At 50.0% G+C, this 17808-nt stretch overlaps 1 protein-coding gene and 1 long non-coding RNA gene across 2 annotated transcripts; both read right to left on the bottom strand.

Moving 5' to 3' along the window:
• Positions 1–1314: 1314 nt before the first annotated feature.
• LOC127682955 (uncharacterized) lies at positions 1315–2840 on the bottom strand. The gene is made up of 2 exons (XR_007977462.1): positions 2552–2840; positions 1315–1447 (listed from the first exon to the last, which is right to left on the bottom strand). It is a non-coding gene; the product is annotated as an uncharacterized LOC127682955 (long non-coding RNA).
• A 4523-nt stretch (positions 2841–7363) lies between these two features.
• Positions 7364–10255, bottom strand: LOC127697000 (interferon lambda-2-like). Its single transcript, XM_052199873.1, is given in 6 exon segments — positions 7364–7587; positions 7671–7757; positions 7859–8002; positions 9834–9908; positions 10105–10156; positions 10158–10255. Coding segments are annotated over 6 exon segments (555 nt in total). The 3' UTR covers positions 7364–7488.
• Between the last annotated feature and the right edge of the window lie 7553 nt (positions 10256–17808).

Raw genomic sequence — 17808 nt, 5'->3', positions numbered from 1 at the left:
GGCTGGGGTGGGAGATCTCTGTGATCTTGAGGCTAGCCTGGTCTACAGGATGAGTTCCAGACAAGCTAGGGCTACGTAATAAGTGAATCTCAAAACATTAAAAAAAAAAGCGATTCTACATGCAGTATTTATTTACTGATTTAGTATGTGGGTGTGGTGTATACATGCAAGGGGCTGGTGCACTCACCCACGTGTGAACACTGAGGTCAAAGGTAATGTTGGGTGTGTTCCTCTGTCATTCACCTCATTTTTTGAGACAGACTCATTGTAGCTCACTGTTAGGCTAGACTGGCTGGCCAGTGAACTCCAGGATTCTGCCCCAGTGCTGGAGTTACAGATGTTTTTCTGGGTGTGTTGGGGGTCTGAACTTCTTCATGTTTGCATGACAAACACTATTTGCTGAGACATCTCAAGCACATACATACATACCTGAGTGTGTGCAGTCTTCCTGTGTAGCACTGGGTTGCCCTGGAAAACCCCTATATGGGTTAGGCTAGGCTCTGTATATGCATGTGAGTGTGCGTGCATGTGTGTGTGTGTGTGTGTGTAGTTGTTTCTGACAGAGTATCCCCGTGTAGCACTATGTTGCTCTGGAAACTCCCTAGATAGAGCAGGCTAGCCTCTCAGCTTTCTGTGACCTTTGCCTCTACCAAGTGCTGGGATTGTGGGTTTGCATTACCATGCCCAAATACAGATGTGCATACAATCATGCACACATGCAGGCACACATGGCTGGCTTCACATATGTGCCAATCCTTCTGTCTCTGCCTCTTGAGTGCAGAGACTACATGTATATTCTGTCACAAACATTTTTGTTTTGGAGACAGGATCTTGATAAAAATGTAGCCCAGGCTGGCCTTGAACTTTCAGTTATCCTGCCCTATCCTCTGCAGAGCCAGGTTTATAGGTGTGTGTCCTGGGAAAACAGACTTAACAGAGCAGGCAGAAACTGGGCGCGATGGAGCATGCCTGAGATACCTGGAGGTAGAAACAGGAGAGCAGACTGGGCTGCCAAGCTGACTCTGTGACACTTGCCACCAAGCCTGACAGCCTGAATTTGATCCCTGGGGCCCAAGTGCCATAGCACATGTAAAACCTCTACAAAACTGATTGATTGATTGATTGATTGATTGATTGATTAAATTAGAAAAAAATTTAGTTGAGTGATGGTGGTATACACCTTAAATCCCAGCAGTCTGTGAGATAGAGGAAGGTGGATCTCTGAGTTCTAGGCCAGCCTAGTCTACAGACTGAGTTCCAGGACAACCAGAGCAAAAAACCAAAAACCAAAAACCACCACCACCACCAACAACAAAAATTTAAAAGATTTATTTATTTATTATGAATACAGTGAGGCTGCCTTCAGACACTCCAGAAGAGGGCACCAGATCCCATTATAGATGATTGTGAGCCACCATGTGGTTGCTGGGAATTGAACTCAGGACCTCTGGAAGAGTTGACGATTCTCTTAACCACTGAGCCATCTCTTTAGCTCTGCCCCACCCCCAATTTTTTTAAGTTCAAAACTAGGGACTGGAGAGATGGCTCAGTGGTTAAGAACACCTACTGATCTTGTAGAGGAGCCAGGTTTGATTCCCAATACCCATCTGGCAGCTCACAACTGTCTGTCACTCCAGTTCCAGGGGACCCCATGTCCTGGCTCCTGTGGGCATGTGTGTAATGCTCAGCATAGACTCAGACATACTACACATAGAAGAAACCAACATGGTTTTTAAAGAGTAAAAGGTTGAAGACTCTTTTCTACATGCAGAGTTTGAGACAGCGTGACCTACATGAAACCCTGGGTATTTTTTGTTTGTTTTTGCCGACAAAATATGTTTTTGTTTTGTTTTTTAAAGATTTATTCATTTATTATTTATTTATATATTTTAAAGATTTATTTATTTATTATATATAAGCACACTGTAGTTGTCTTCTGACACTACAGAAGAGGGAGTCAGATCTCATTATGGATGGTTGTGAACCACCATGTGGTTGCTAGGTATTGAACTCAGGACCTCTGGAAGAGTAGTCAATACTCTTAACCTCTGAGCCATCTCTCCAGCCCCTGTTTTGTTTTTTAAGAAGCAGGTAGATTTGGGTAAGATGACACAACTGCACTCCCAGCTACTCAGGAAGCTGGGGCAGGCTGATTGCTTGAGCTCAGAAGTTTGAGGTCAGCCTGGGTAACACAGCCAGATACTGTTTTAAACCTGCAAGCGTCACTAACAGTAAAAGGCAGATGGTGCAATTTCTGCCCCGTCCTCAACTTTCAGCCCTGTCATCGGGGCAGTTTCTGCCCCCGCCTGGCTGCCCACACTGGATAGATGTCCAGAGTCTATTTTACAGGCAGGGGTCAGAACCAGAGGGAGGGGAAGTGCCTTGTCAGGGGGTCCTCTCTCGTCTGCTTTCCATGAAGAAAAGAGTGGAATTGGTAGTTTGCCTCCAGAACTGTGTCTGGAGACTGGGGAATGACTCTGGTGACCCTAGCTGAGCTGGGGTCTCCAAAGCCAGCTGTTAAGGGAGTAGGGGAGAAGACCTCTGTGCTTACCTGTATGAGCATAAATGAAGTATTGTCGGCTGAAGAGTGGAGGGTAATGGAGGAGGGGCTATCCAGGGACTGGAGACTTGCCTGGGGAGGCAAAGGTGGTTTGGCTAGGTCAGAGGTTCTGGGTATCTCGGTCCTCGCAGATATCCTCCATGAAAACTCCTTCTTAGTCCTGGTGAAAAAGGAAGAAGGCTTCAAGCTAGCCAGGGGCCCCCTGAGGCCTTGGGGGGGGGAGGAAAGCAAGACAGAAATAGAAACGGAGCCAGAGGGAGGAAGCTGGTCTGGGCAGAGAGGGTGGAAGGAAAGGACGGCGGCGCTGGAGAAGTCAGGCCAGGTGGATCCCTTACACCGGCCCAGAATACACACGTCATTCTCGAGGATAGCTGTGTGCAGAGTGCCCCATGCTGGGAGCCGTGCTCACACACCCCACCTACTGTGCGAGTCAGTGTATCACAGAGCCCAAGGCACTACACGTCACCCCCAGGAAAGGTCATTACTGCTAACAAGCAGGGTCACAGTATATAGCTCAGGTTGCTCTGCCATGGAAGAACTGGTACGGCTTTACTGAGCATGCGCCAGGCGCTCCGCCCAGGATGGAGGCTTTAGCAATGAATAAAACATACGGACTTATAAACTTAGGCCTGATAAACTGACTGCCAGGCCTGACGGGTGCGCGCCTGTAATCCAGCACTCAGGAGGCAGAGGCAGGAGAGTGGAGGGAAATGGAGTAAGGATACAGTAAGACCCTGTCTCAAAACTAAAGGCTACAAACAAGAAAATGGCCCTGCTGGAACATGTCTGCCATCCCAGCATTCAGGAGGCTGAGGCAGGAGGATCAGAGTTTTATCATTAGACGTTCGAGGCCAGGATGGAGACCTGCAGATTCTGCACCCATTTTGTGACTATGCAGCATTAAGCTTAGGATTTAAAGCTATCATTCTGAGGAAGGTAGAGAAAAACACAGAAAACAAGTCTGTGACAAACTCCTAAATTCCAAATATAGTCAGATGATACAACTGAATGGTATTTTTATTTATTTTTGTTTTGTGTGTGTGGGTGTTTTGCCTGCATGCCTATCTGCATACTATCTATGTCTGTGGTTTGTGTCAGAGGAAGCCAGAAAAGGAACCGGGGTTCTGCTGGTTGTGATCTGCCATGTATGTGCTGGGAACTGAACCTGGACCCTCTGGAAGAGGGGACAGTGCTCTTAAATATTAAGCTATCTCTCCAGCTCCATAATAGAATGTTTTAAATATTTAAAACATATTAGCTGGCTTTTCTTATCACCTTCCCTCGTCCTCAGAATCTTGCTGTGTAACCCAGTCTGTCCAAGAGTTTCCTATTCCAGGTTGGCCTTGAACTCATTCAGAAATCCACCTGCCTTGAAAGTGCTGGGCTTAATGTCGGGTGGTGGTGGCGCATGCCTGTAATCCCAGCACTCTGGGAGGCAGAGGCAGGCAGATTTCTGAGTTTGAGGCCAGCCTGGTCTACAGAGTGAGTTCCAGGACAGCCAGGGCTATACAGAGAAACCCTGTCTCGAGAAAACCAAATCCAAAAAACCAAAAAAACCAAAAAAAAAAAAAAAAAAAAAAAAAAAGTGCTGGGCTTAAAGGCGTCCACTGCCATGCCAAACTTTCTTTTCTTTTCTTTTTAAAGATCTTATATAGCCAAGCATTAAATTCACGGTCCTTTTGCTTCTACCTCCAAAGTGTTGGGATTATAGGCTCTACAACAACAATGTTTTGTTCAGCACACGCTTGTCCCTTGGTGCTCCTAAGTGATTGGATACAGGACCCCGGGGGATACAGACATCTGGGGGTGCTGGAGTCCCTCATACACAATGCTCACGGGGCCACACCCACCTTCTCTTTACACCCTCCCCAGATGACAACCAGGCTACATTCGCTGTAACTTACTTAGATGCTGTTTGGGTTTCTGTAGTGTTGTTTAGCGGAAAGCGACACGGAGAATCCTGGGCCTGTTAAGCCTAGACACAGGGTGGCTTTAGAGTTCTTGAGCACGTTCCTTTAGAGGTGGGTTGTATGCACGGATGCAGAGATTCTGGGTACAGAGGACTGAGATTACATTTGGCGGTGTCTTGATTTTTTTTTTTTTTTGAGGCAGGTTTTCTTTGTGTAGCCCTCCTGTAGACCAGGCTAGCCTTCATCTCAGCAATGAGCCTGCCTCTGCCTCCCAAGTGCTGATTAAAGGCATGCACCACCACACTAAACTTTTTACTTTTATGTATGTGTGTGTGTGGGGCATATGTGTGTGCACACGAGTGCAGGTGCCCACAGAGGCCAGAGGCACCGCAACCCCTAGAGATCCAGTTCCAGGCAGTTGTGAGCCTCCAGATGTGGGTAGGTCCTGAAAACTGAGCTTGGGTCCTCTTCTAGAATAGCAAGGGCTCGCAAGGGCTAAGTTATCTCCTCAGCTGCATCCCCACCCCTCAGCTCCCCACATCCCGCCCTCCCCGTACCCTAAGGTCTTGTGAGAACCAAACACCAAAGTGGTGTCCTCTCCCCCATCACTGATTCACTATGTAGTTCTGGATGACCTCAAACATATGCATTTCCATATTTTGATGAAGCGATGCTCTCTTAGGGCTGGAAAGATGTCTGGTTCAGGTGGTAAAGTGCCAGCTGCACAAGTGCAAGGACCCGAGTTCGAAGCCCCAGAGCCCACGCAGGAGTGGACAGAAGTCAGGCATGGCGGCACCTGCTTGGACTCCAGTACCAGGGAAGAGTCACTAGGAGGGTCTGTGCGGTCACGGAGCAGCTGGCACAGCCTAACAGACAAGCTGCGGGACAATAAATAAATCAACAAAAGGAAAACAAAGTGGGCAGCTATCGAGGGGTGACAGACAGACAGACAGACGCGTGCGCGCGCGCGCGTGCACGCGCGCGCACACACACACACACACACACACACACACACACACGCATGGGCGGGGGTACACCAGCAGAAGTAACACATGATGGGAGATCCACTAGAAATCAGTTTTGTGAGACAAACACAAAGTTGCAAACTCCATATTCAACAGGACCGGCCTTGCCCCACCTCACCTTCTCTCTGCTCTGGGTCTAACTGCAGTCATCATCCTAGGGGCGGGTCTCCAGGGATAAAGGTTCCTCTCCAGCCTCACATGTGAATCTCTCTAGTTTGTTGGGTTTTTTGTTTTTGTTTTTTACCTTTCAGTAAGATGTCAAGTGTCCTAGGCTGATTTTGAACTGGAGAGCTAGGTAGCCCAGGATGACTTTGAACTTCTGACCCTCACATCTCCACTTTCTCAGTGCTGAGATTACAGGTGTGTGCGCACGCACACTCAGAGTAATATATGTGTTTATATTACTTACAGACATTTCAGGATTGGAGAGAGAGATGGCTCAGTGTTTAAGAGCACTGACTTCTCTTTCAGAGGATCTAGGTTTGATTTCCAGCACCTACAATCACCTGTATCTCCAGTTACAGGAGATCTAATGCCCTCATTCGGCCTCTGTGGGCACCAGACATCATGCATCTGGTACACAGACACGCATTTGAGCAGAACACCATACACATAATAATAGCAATAATAATGATGATGATGATGATAATTTTAAGACTTACACACCCCAAAGTGGACGTCAGAGGATAAGTTGGAGGGTAAGTTCTTTCTGTCCACCATGTGGCTGCTGGGTATCAAGCTTACGTACATAGGTTTCGAGCAGAGTGATCGTGCAGGCCCAGCACTCTGTGAAGACAAAGTCCTTCTTCTTTTTGCCCTATGAGTTCTCTGTGCTTTGTCTTTCTTTAGATGCATGTGTGCCTGTGTGCTGCATGCATGTGTGCCTGTGTGCTGCATGCATGTGTGCCTGTGTGTTGCATGCATGTGTGTGAGCTTACATGTGCATGTAGAGGCCAAAGGCCAATACCACGTATCTTCCTCAAGTGATCTCTTTTTGGAAACCTAATTATTTTTACTTCATGCACATACACGAGTGATGGCACATATATATGTACACCAAGGGTGTTCTGGTGCTCGTGGGAACCACAAGAGGGCATCATATCCCTGGGACTGGAAGTTATAGATGGTTGTGAGGCACCACGTAAGTTCTTAGATCCCAGTTCAGGTCCTCTGCAAGAGTAGCCAGTGCTGTCCTCCAGCCCCGGATCTGTGGTTTACACATTTTAATGTTTACATACTTGTTCACATATGTACACATATGTGTATGGGGGCCTGAAGTACATGTTGAGTGTTTTCTCAATTTCTCTTTACCTTACTTTCTGAGCCAAGCTCTACAACCAGATATGAAGTTTGCCATTGCTGGACTGGTTGGTTAGCTAGTCCCAGGAATCCTGTCGCTGTATCCACTTCCAAAGTTCACTGTTACTTTTTCTTTTAATGGGTGCCGGGGATCAGATCTACGGTTCTCACCCTGGGGCAAACTCTCCAGCCTGGGTTGGGTTTTCTGATTCTATTTTTTGGAGAAAGCATCCTGAATGAAGATCCCCATCTGTCCCAGAAACACGGCTAAAAGAGAACTAGATACACAGTGGGCACAGACTAGAGAGAGACCTTGAGGCTTGTTTGTAAACACATGAGCACGGGGGCCAGGACACGTCTTTGTTTACCCTCTGATTCAGGGAGGTGGTCCCTTGGATGGATACACATCACAGAAGACAGACACACAGACGCACACTCTTGAGTGTCCCCTGCGCGACCCAGACATGCACACTCAGTCACATGCCTACAACCATTTACGAACGCACGCTCAAGACCACACACGATGGAAGACTCCAACTCCTCCCGGTTTATTTGCATATATTTGCATATACTGTATAAAAGTAGAAAAATAAACCCAGCCTGGGTTGCAGCTTCAAAAAGGTGAGAGGAAATACATTAAGGTGGGGTGGGACTGAGTTCAGAGTCCTGGATGGGATACGCCGGGCCGCCATACTCAGACACACTGGTCTCCACTGGCCACACGCTTGAGGTCCCGGAGGAGCAGGCCAAAGAGGTTGGCGGTGACAGAGTCCACCAGGCAGCCAGGGCTCTCCTGAAAGGACAGGGCTGGCTCAGGGGCTGCTGGGCCTCAGAGCTCCCAGGAACTGCAGAGCCCAGGCCCCTGCCCAGACTCACCTTGCTCTGGGCCTCCTGGAGCCTGTGCAGCCAGCGGGAGAGGCGGCGGCTCGGGGGCCTGGGCTCTGCTGTGGGCAGAGGCTGTGTCTGTGGACAGAGGAAGGGGACTGTGAGGCCGCTGCGGGGACACGGGGGAAGCCCAAGTGGCTGGAGGCCCAATGTGGAGGAGCCGGGGACCCAGGACTCACACAGGTCTGCAGCTGGGAGTGAATGTGGCTCAGTGTGTGAAAGGGGTGGTCCAGGAGGGTGGCCAGGGCGGAGTCAGTCATGTTCTCCCAGACCTTGAGTGTCAGGGCCACCTCAGCCTGCAAGGCCTTGGGGCGCTCCTGCACCTGAAGTGAGGTGAGAAATAACAAGCAAGAGGGCTGAGGTAAGGGCTGGGAGTGTGATTCTGAGTGTCTCACCAGAATCCTCCACTGATGAGCTGGAGGCATAGCACATGGTAGAGCCCTGCTTAGAATCCCCCAGTGAGGGGCTGGGGACATGGCTCAGTGGTAGAGCCCCTGCCTAGAATCCCCCAGGGAGGGTCTGGGGGCGTGGCTCAGTGGTAGAGCCCCTGCCTAGAATCCCCCAGTGAGGGGCTGGGGGCGTGGCTCAGTGGTAGAGCCCCTGCCTAGAATCCCCCTGGGAGGGTCTGGGGGCGTGGCTCAGTGGTAGAGCCCCTGCCTAGAATCCCCCAGGGAGGGGCTGGGAGCGTGGCTCAGTGGTAGAGCCCCTGCCTAGAATCCCCCTGGGAGGGTCTGGGGGCGTGGCTCAGTGGTAGAGCCCCTGCCTAGAATCCCCCAGTGAGGGCTGGGGGCATGGCTCAGTGGTAGAGCCCCTGCCTAGAATCCCCCTGGGAGGGTCTGGGGGCGTGGCTCAGTGGTAGAGCCCCTGCCTAGAATCTTCCAGTGAGGGACTGGGGGCGTGGCTCAGTGGTAGAGCCCCTGCCTAGAATCCCCCAGTGAGGGGGCTAGGGGCGTGGCTCAGTGGTAGAGCCCCTGCCTAGAATCCCCCAGGGAGGGGCTGGGGGCGTGGCTCAGTGGTAGAGCCCCTGCCTAGAATCCCCCAGTGAGGGGGCTAGGGGCGTGGCTCAGTGGTAGAGCCCCTGCCTAGAATCCCCCAGTGAGGGGCTGGGGGCGTGGCTCAGTGGTAGAGCCCTTGCCTAGAATCTTCCAGTGAGGGGCTGTGGGCGTGGCTCAGTGGTAGAGGCCCTGCCTAGAATCCCCCAGTGAGTGGCTGGGGGCGTGGCTCAGTGGTAGATCACTTACCTGGTTTATTGTGAACCCTCACTTGAGTATCACCATACATACTCGTTCCAATCCCCCCAAAGCACAGGTAAGTTGGGCTGTGGGGTAACGCGGTCCAGGGGGAAGGTGGTGTAGGTCATTCAAGAGGACAGGTGATGAGTAGACAAGAGGGGTCCAGAGAGCGGGGCACAGGGGTAGAAATGCCGCGGGAGAGCATCCAGGGGAGGAATAAAGGGAAGGGAGGAGACAGCTGAGGAGGCAAACAAGGAGGCAGCAAACGGGGACTCTGGGCTCTCAGAGGTTTGACAGAGCAGAGGAGAAGAGAACAGGATGGGGGGCGAGGACGGGGTGTTGGGGGGGGGAGGTTGGGGCCGGGGGGGGGGTAGGTTGGAGGAGGTGAGGCTGCACAGAAGCTGGAGGGTGGCGAGGAACACAGGCTGGGAGAGGTTTCTTAGAGATGAGAGACAGGGGAGAGGCTGTGTGAGAGGACATAGGTAATAGCGGAGAGAGAACTCTTGGAGAGTTCTTAGAGGGAGAAGCCGGGAGCAGGACAGGGACATGGGTGGCAGACAGGCTGGGAGCGAAAGAAAGAGAAAAAGGAGCCAGGTGTGGTGCTCTATGTCTGTGATCCCAGCATAGTTGGGAGGCAGAGGCCAAGGGTCTTGAGGACCTTAGGACTGAGGCTAGCCTGGGCTACAAACTGAGACTCTGTGTCCTTTCCTTGCAAAAAGCGATGGGGAGGAAGCTGGGTAAGCATGGGATAGGCAGAGGCACCTGAGGTACAACGGGGTTGGGACAGGCACAGGCAGCTGAGGGACAACGGGGTTGGGACAGGCAGAGGCACCTGAGGAACAATGGGTTTGGGACAGGCAGAGGAGCCACTTCAGGGGGAGGGGTACTTCACGGGGCCATTGTGACCGGGCTTCCAACTCACCTGCTGCTGGCCCAGGTCCCAGGCTCTGGGAAAGGGGTTGGTGCTGCCCCAAATGTCTTTCTGAAATGATTCTTCCTGAAGGGAAAGGCACAGGTTAGCCCACACAGGAGAGTTGGGGCCAGGCTAACAACCTGGCACGAGGATTTGAATTGAACCCATAGCAGAGAAGATAGACTGGTCACAGATTAGAGGTTAGCCCACAGTGGCAGGCTACCCTCTCCGTCCCAGTAGAAATGGTGTAGGGTGGTCCATTATGGTAACAGTGACACACTAACACCTCTTTGGTTTTCTTAAAGGCATCTAGCTCTCATTGTGACAGACTGGAAACTACCCATGTGACAGTCTGTTCCGGCTGGGGTGGGCTTGGAAGGAGGGGCAGGACCAGCTGTGGCCAAGCCCTGCACCTTGCTGCCCAGACCCATCAGCCAATACTGAAGCCATGCTCAAGTCCCAAGGGTCTCTAAAAAGCTGCATGGCCTTGCTTTTTAGACCAGGCTACAGATGCTATCCTCTGAGTCCCAAGCAGGAGGGGGAGGGGGAGGGGGAGGGGGGGGGAGATAAGGCACTGATGGGCGGAGCCAGTGCCTGGGCTGGGTAAGCGAGTGGGTGTGGGTGTGGCCAGGTAAGTGAGCAGGTGTGGGTGTGGCCAGGTAAGTGAGCAGGTGTGGGTGTGGCCAGGTCTGGAAGGAAAGAGAAACTGAACCCAGTGTCAAGAGTCTGCAAAACCATCTCTTTCAGGCCACCAAAGCCTGGGGCTTCCAATTTAGACTGCATTGGAGGGGAGAAAGGAGGGATTGAGGAAGAGAGGGAGGGAGGGAGGGAGGAAGAGGGTGGGAGCTGGCAGAAGGCTCGAGGTCACAAGGGCACCAGGAGGTGGTGGAGGGTGGGTGCCTGTGGAAGAGGCTGACTGAGGATAGTGTCTCAGTGAAATTCCCATGAGTAATTTCTGCTGTGATCGTGAGGATTATTTTTCAGGGGTCACCTTGCTCTGGAGTAGCCTGGTAGCTGGAAAGGCCTGGTTTCTGGGTATTTGAGGATGTTTGGGGAAGAGGCAGACCTGTGAGTCAGTGAGATGTATGCAGAAGGAGGAGCCTCCTGTAGAATGTGGGGCCGAGAGATGGCAGTGGGGAAGAACACTAAAGGCTTTACCCTCCTTTATAGCTCACCACCTGAAGGTAGGGAGGAAAATGGCTAACAGGACAAGGGGGACATGAGCCTGTTTAGAAGTAGTCCTTTGGGGCTATTCCAAATCTTCGTCATCAGCAGTCAAGTCCACTAGCAAAACGCCAAATACAGCAGCAGTGGCTCGATGCGGAAGAAACCAAGAAGCTCCGCTGATCGCTGATCGTAGGAGTCTGCTAAAGCAGCAAGAAGCAGCCGGGACACCACCGGAAGTCATGACGAGTGAAAATCCGAGAAGAAAGGAGAACCAAGGCAAGCATGTCATCGGCAAAGACCAGACTCAGCAAAGCCCAACAAAGCACAGCAAGGCGAACCCATGCCAGCACCGTCCACTGTCGGTTGGGCTGTACTCATAGTCTTTCCAAACATTGCCTGTCCTTCTGCCAGACAGCTTCCAGAAAAACACCACGTGTCTGCCCTCAAGAAAACACCGTCCCACACGTCTGCTTCAGCAAAACGTTCTCTCATAAGACAGCTTCCAGAAAAACATCACGTGACACAACTGAGTCTCCAAAGAAACCAGAAATTCCCACTTCACACTGGTCTTGCAGATAACCTGGCTTATCTAAAGGTAGCTCACAACCATCTGTAATTTCACTTCTGGAGTTTCTGACGCCGCCCTCTTTTGGTCTCTGAGGGCTCCAGGCACAAACGTGGTACAAATACACACATGTAAACACTCCTACTAAAAATAAATAAAGTTAAAAAAAAAAAAGCAAAACAACAAAAGGACCACAAAACCCTTCTAGATTCTTCACTGAGCACAGTGGCCCATCCCTGGCTGCAGGCTGTTGATGGGTGCATGACTGTGTAACCCGTAAGGCTGTCTCTCAGAAGAACCCTGCCCTTTATAGTGGTTACCCCACTTTTCTGATGACGTCCTTGGGGTCCCTCCGCTGATTAGTAACAGACTGAGATGTGAACTGAATTCTCTGTGCCAGCCCCACTGTGCATGCTGCTGAGAGACAGGACAGGCGCCCAGGCAGACCTGGAGCTGGGTGTAGTAGCAGGTGTTTATAATCTCAGCACCCAGGAGCTCTCTCCACAGGCTGTGGACATCCAATTCCCTGTAACTGTGACAGAGTGTGTCCACAGAGCCTGTACTTGCAAGAGGATTGAATGTTTTGAGACCGGACTGAGCTGTATGATGAGACCAGGAACAGAGATGAGCTGAGAAGATGGCTCAGTCGGTAGAGGAGCTTGTCCTCCAAGCATCAGGTCCTGAGTCTCATCTCCAAGACCTATAAAAAAAGCCAGGATTCCTGGCAGGTCTGGTGCATGCCTTTAATCCCACCATAGGAGAGGCAGAGGCAGAGGCTGGAATACCGAGTGAATTCCAGGACAGCCAGTGCTACACAGAGAGACCCCATCTTGAAAAACAAAACAAAACAAAAAATTCGAGTACAGCATTGTGTGACTGCAATTGTTGTGCTGGGGGAGGCAGTCAAAGGATCCCTGTGGTGTGCCGGATAGTTGGTCTTACCAACTGGTAAGCTCCAGATTGAATGAGAGACCCACAAAATAAAATAAGTTAAAGAAGACACCTGCTAACAGTTTGCACACACACACACACTTGCACTGACGTACACACTCATAGATACATGTACACATGCACACACACATTCTTACACTCACATATGCATGTACACCCCCACCCCAACACACCTCAACAGTCACAAGCGTCTCCTTCCTGACTGTTGGGTACCTTGACGAGAGGCCTCCTTTGCTTGGGACAAGGGCACTCTTGAGGGCCCTCTCGGGGGTGGGGAAGGGCTTGGGGCTCTTGCTGTCATGGTCAGCCTTGTAGTCATCGGATCCGCACAACCAGTAAGCAATTTCTGTGATGTGTCTGCAGTTTTTATTTCATCTCTTCTCAGTTCCCAGTGCCCGAGGTTGTTAATCATACTTCTCAGATCATAACGCAGAGCCACAAATGGCCCATAAGACTCCCCTTCTCTCCAAAGCCCACCCCTACCCGTCCGCCTCCCAGACACCCACTTCAGCGGGCTTGATATACAACCGCCAAGAGGCACCGTTTTAATTTGTGACTTTGTCTATGCGCTTCCAATTTACACAAATGAGATTGCGCTATAAATCTACTAACTTTGAAAAAAAAACAAAACAAAACTTCATACCACATCTCTGAGATCTCCCCACACAGCTGCGGACATCCAGTTCCCTGTGGAATTGTGACAGCGCGCGCCCACAGCGCCTGTACTTACCCACTCGCCCAGAGATGGGCACTTACGTTGCCTGTAGCTCCCTATTCCCGAAAGGCCCACACCTGTCCACTGTGTGGGAGATTTTTCAGAACCTTCTGCAGCACACCAGCTGGTACCCTCCCACCACATCCCATGGGCGCACTTTTGCGCTCACTCGTGGAAAGGGTGGGCAGTCCCCACACACTGACAGCTTCCCATCCGTGTGCCTGGACTTCCGGCTTCTCGAGGCCTTTCTTCTCTAGCGATGCAGAGCGGACCGGAAGTGGAAGTACCAAGTGCTTTCTTCAGGAGCGATCCCTACCCAGGGACGGAGCTGGAAAATAACTATTACAGCCTTTAGGTTGGCGAGTTGGCACTCAGTGGGTGTAAGTGTTTGCAGCCAAGCCCGACAATTCAAGTTCAAAACCTGGAGCCCACACGGTGGAAGGACAGAACCGACTCTTGCGATTTGTGTTCTGAGATTCTATCTACACTAAAAAATGAACACAATGAACAAATGTAACTTTATAAAAATAAGACAAATGCTATTTGAACATATAGCTTCTCTGTCAGGATCAAGTTGGAGTTGTGTTCTGTATGATTTCTGCACCATCCCGGGCCCCCAACTGTCTCAGGTCTGGAGTGGGGCATGAGAGAGATAGGCACACGATGTAGAATTTAGCCAGCAATGGTGATGCACACCTTTAGTCCCAGCACTCGGGAGGCAGACGTAGGTGGATCTCTGAGTATGTTCCAGGACAGCCAGGGCTATACAGAGAAACCCTGTCTCAACAAAACAAACAAACAAACAAACAAACAAGATAAGAGTTTAGGCTGCTTACTCTCAGGGGTGGACGAGTCCCCTAAGTTTCTCCCTCTACTCCAACCTGTTCTGGTTGCATGATTACATGAGGAGTCTATTTCTATTCACCCCAGACAGACGGAAGCAATGGCAGACTGATGAAGGACCCCATCTAAGTCCAGCTTGTGGAAGCAGAGTTGTTTGGGAGTGGCTTACAGGCTTTGGGGGACTCCCTTGCAGCTACATCACAGGAGAGCCCACCCCAGCTCAGGTGAGGACTCATCAAAGCTGCACACCTCGCGCTCCCTGCACCACTTAGGGGAACTCCTGGAAGAGTCTCCTCTCTGGAGCAACTGCTTACTGCTTGTGTGACTCCCCGGCAGTTTCCTTGACTCTTGTAAGTTACTGACTTCTTGTGTTTTGTGTTTTGGTTCTCACCCACTTATGGAGGGCGTCTCCACATTCACTCTCTTGTTCGATCTTCTAGGCTTTGCAGAGAATGCAGGGTAACACATCCATGGCCAGGAGGAGGACTATTAGGTCATGGGGTCACAGGTCATGTCTGGGTCTGTATGGTCTACCTGGAGCTGTCCACCAGAGCTTCCACAAATGACGGGGTTGCTGTGGCTCTGTTCTCTCTAAGGGACAAGTTCCACACTCAGAGAGTGAGATCTTGATGTGTAGACCTGACTGTCCTGGAACTCACTCTGTAGACCAGGCTGGCCTTGAACTCACATAGATCCATCCAACTCTGCCTCTCTAGTACTGGGATTAAAGGTGTGTGCCACCACTGTCTTGATTTGGTTGATTTTGTTTGTTTGTTTGTTTTGTTTTGTTTTATTTTGTTTTTTATCTCATTCCATAGCCCAGACTGACCAGGAACTCACTACGTACCCCAGGCTAGCCTTGAATTTATGGTTAATCATCTTACCTCAGCCTTCCAGGTGCTGTGATTATGGGTATATGCCAGCACTAGATTCAACTGTAGACTGGAACAAATAGATGAACTGTATCTTCACTGAAGCTGTCCAAAGGGTTTTGGGACTGCATTTTCTCATGCAGCTTGAATTAGTTAGCCTTGAGCCTTGAACTCATGATTCTCCTGCCTTAGCCTTTCAAGTGCTGAGAACATAAACATGGACTCCACTTGGACCTGGCTACACCTCTGCCCTGCACCTCTCAGAACTGATCTAGGGGTCTGGGGAGATGACTTGGGGATAAAGCATTTGCTGTGCAAGTGTGAGAGCATAGATTAGGAGCCCAGCACCCACACAAAGAGCTTGGCATAGTGCCATCTACCCGCAATCCCAGCTCGGGGGACGGAGGGGCAGGAGGAGCCCGGAAGCTTGCTGGGCAGGCAGTTTAACTAGATGGGTGAGCTCCAGGCTCAGTGAGGGCCCTGCATCAAAAAATTAGCTGGGCGGTCTGGATGGACGGTTCAGTGAGTTCCAGAGCAGCCAGGCTACACAGAGAAACTCTGTCTCAGAAAACCAAAACAAAAGTTAGGTGGTAATTGATTGAAGGAGACACCTTGTGCGAAGCCCCAGCTCCTGCATGCACGAGTACATACACTTAAACACACATGTGCACACCACAGACCCACAACCGCGAATACACAAGAATTAAACAAAACAAACTATTCTAATCTGTGAGCAAGGCCCATGACAAGCCAGGCGGTGGTGGCTCACCCTGTAATCCCAGCACTCTGGAAGGCAGAGGCAGGTGGATTTCTGAGTTCGAGGCCAGCCTGGTCTACAGAGTTAGTTCCAGGACAGCCAGGGCTACACAGAGAAACCCTGTCTTGAAAAAAACCCAAATCAAAAAAAAAAAAAAAAAAAAAAAAAAAAAAGGCCTGTGACACCAGCACCAGGGAGTCTGAACAACGAGGAGGCTAGCCTAGCCTGACTTTGAGGCTAGCCTGAGCTACATGGCAAAATGCTGTACAATTGGGGAGTGGGGGGGGCTAGAAAAGGGGAAATCATTTGAAATGTAAATAAATTATATCAAATAAAAAAAAAAAAGAAAAAAAATGCTGTACAATCAAAGCAAAATTCACTCCCAAACAAAACAAAACAAGATGAAACCCAAACCCCCAACAAACAACCCAATAGGGAATGGGCAGAAGACAAGAGCAGATAAACATAGAGATGGAAGAGGGAGAGGAACACACAGAAACCGATATAGAAACCATGAGCAGAAATGCCAAAGAAGCCAAAGAAGCCCAAGAAGCCTGTGCTGGGGAGGCTGCAAAGGATGATGCTCTCTCATACACGGCCAGAGGCAGCAAGACACATAGATGACAATAGCTCTCACTGTCCCTCTAGTCCTCCCTGTCTTTCTTTCTTTCTTTCTTTCTTTCTTTCTTTCTTTCTTTCTTTCTTTCTTTCTTTCTTTCTTTCTCTCTTTCTTTCTTTCTTTGCTTTTTTGTGTTTGTTTATTTCTTTTTTTGTTTTGTTTTTTTCCTCTCTGTCTTTCAAAGATTACATTTGTGTCTGTGGGTCAGTTCTCTCTTTCTACAATGTGGGTTCCCAGATTTGAACTTAGATTGTCAGGCTTGGTAGCTGTTGCTGGCTTGTACAGAGCCATATTGGGGCAGTCATGCACTTGGTGGAGTTTGACCTTAGTCAAGGACAATCCCTGGCTTCGGGCAGGAATCTGTGGTTAGGACACAATAGGGAAGTAGGTTAAAGCAGAATTTTTATCCTTGGGTGGAGTGCTAAGAGTGTACTTGACTATGGACAACATTAACTTCTCCCAGATAGCCAGGATCCTGCTCCACCTAGGGTGGAGTGCTCGAAGTAAAGGTTAAGTTCTTTGTTCCTTCAGGTCTAAGAATTCTAGAATTAAGCGGGTGACCCACCCAGCTGCCTGAGCAGTCTAGAAGAGAACCTCCTAGAGAAGCTAGACAACTTCCACCGGAACTCAGCCCGGAGTCTGGGGGGAAGGGTTTGCCCAAACTGTTAAAAGGTCTGGTGCTATTAAAGTTTCCGGCCTCGATCAGTGAAACATTGTCCCTGGCCTTTCTTTCTTTTCACCCCTTCCCTATCCATCCCTCAGCTTCCGTTCCAGAAAACCCACTTCGTAATAGCTGCAGGCAACTATGGAATCCAACACTGGCTACCTTCCTTCCTTTCTTCCTTCCTTCCTTCCTTCCTTCCTTGCTTCCTCCTTTCTTTTCTTTTCTTTTCTTTTCTTTTCTTTCTTTCTTTCTTTCTTTCTTTCTTTCTTTCTTTCTTTCTTTCTTTCTTTCTTTCTTTCTTTCTTTCTTTCTGTTTGGTTTTTTGTTTTGTTTTTTTCCGAGACAGGGTTTCTCTGTGTAGTCAGAAATCTGCTTGTCTCTGCCTCCCAAGTGCTGGGATTACAGGCATGTGCCACCACCGCCCAGCTCCTTCTTTTCTTTCTAAAAATGATTTATTTTACATGTATGTGTATTTTGCCTACATGCACATATATGTGCACCTTGTGCGTGCCTAGTACCATAGATCCCCTGGAACTGGAGTTACATACAGTTGTGAGTTGCCATGTGGGTGCTGGGATTTGAACTCAGGACATCTGGAGGAGGGCCCAGTGCTCCTAACCACTGTGCCATCTCCCCAGCCCCTTTTCTTCTCCTTTGTTTTACTTTGAGACAGGCTATGTCCTATGTCCCCCAGGCTGTAATCAAACTCCTGAGCTCAAGCAATCTTCCTGCCTCACTTCCTGAGTGGCTGGGGCTGCAGATTTATGCCAATGTGACCAACAAGAGACATTCTTGAGGGGCTGGAGAGATGGCTCAGTGGTTAAGAACACT

This window comes from Apodemus sylvaticus, chromosome 1, assembly GCF_947179515.1.
Source record: "Apodemus sylvaticus chromosome 1, mApoSyl1.1, whole genome shotgun sequence".
Lineage (NCBI taxonomy): Eukaryota > Metazoa > Chordata > Mammalia > Rodentia > Muridae > Apodemus > Apodemus sylvaticus.
This window is presented reverse-complemented; position numbering and strand designations above follow the sequence as displayed.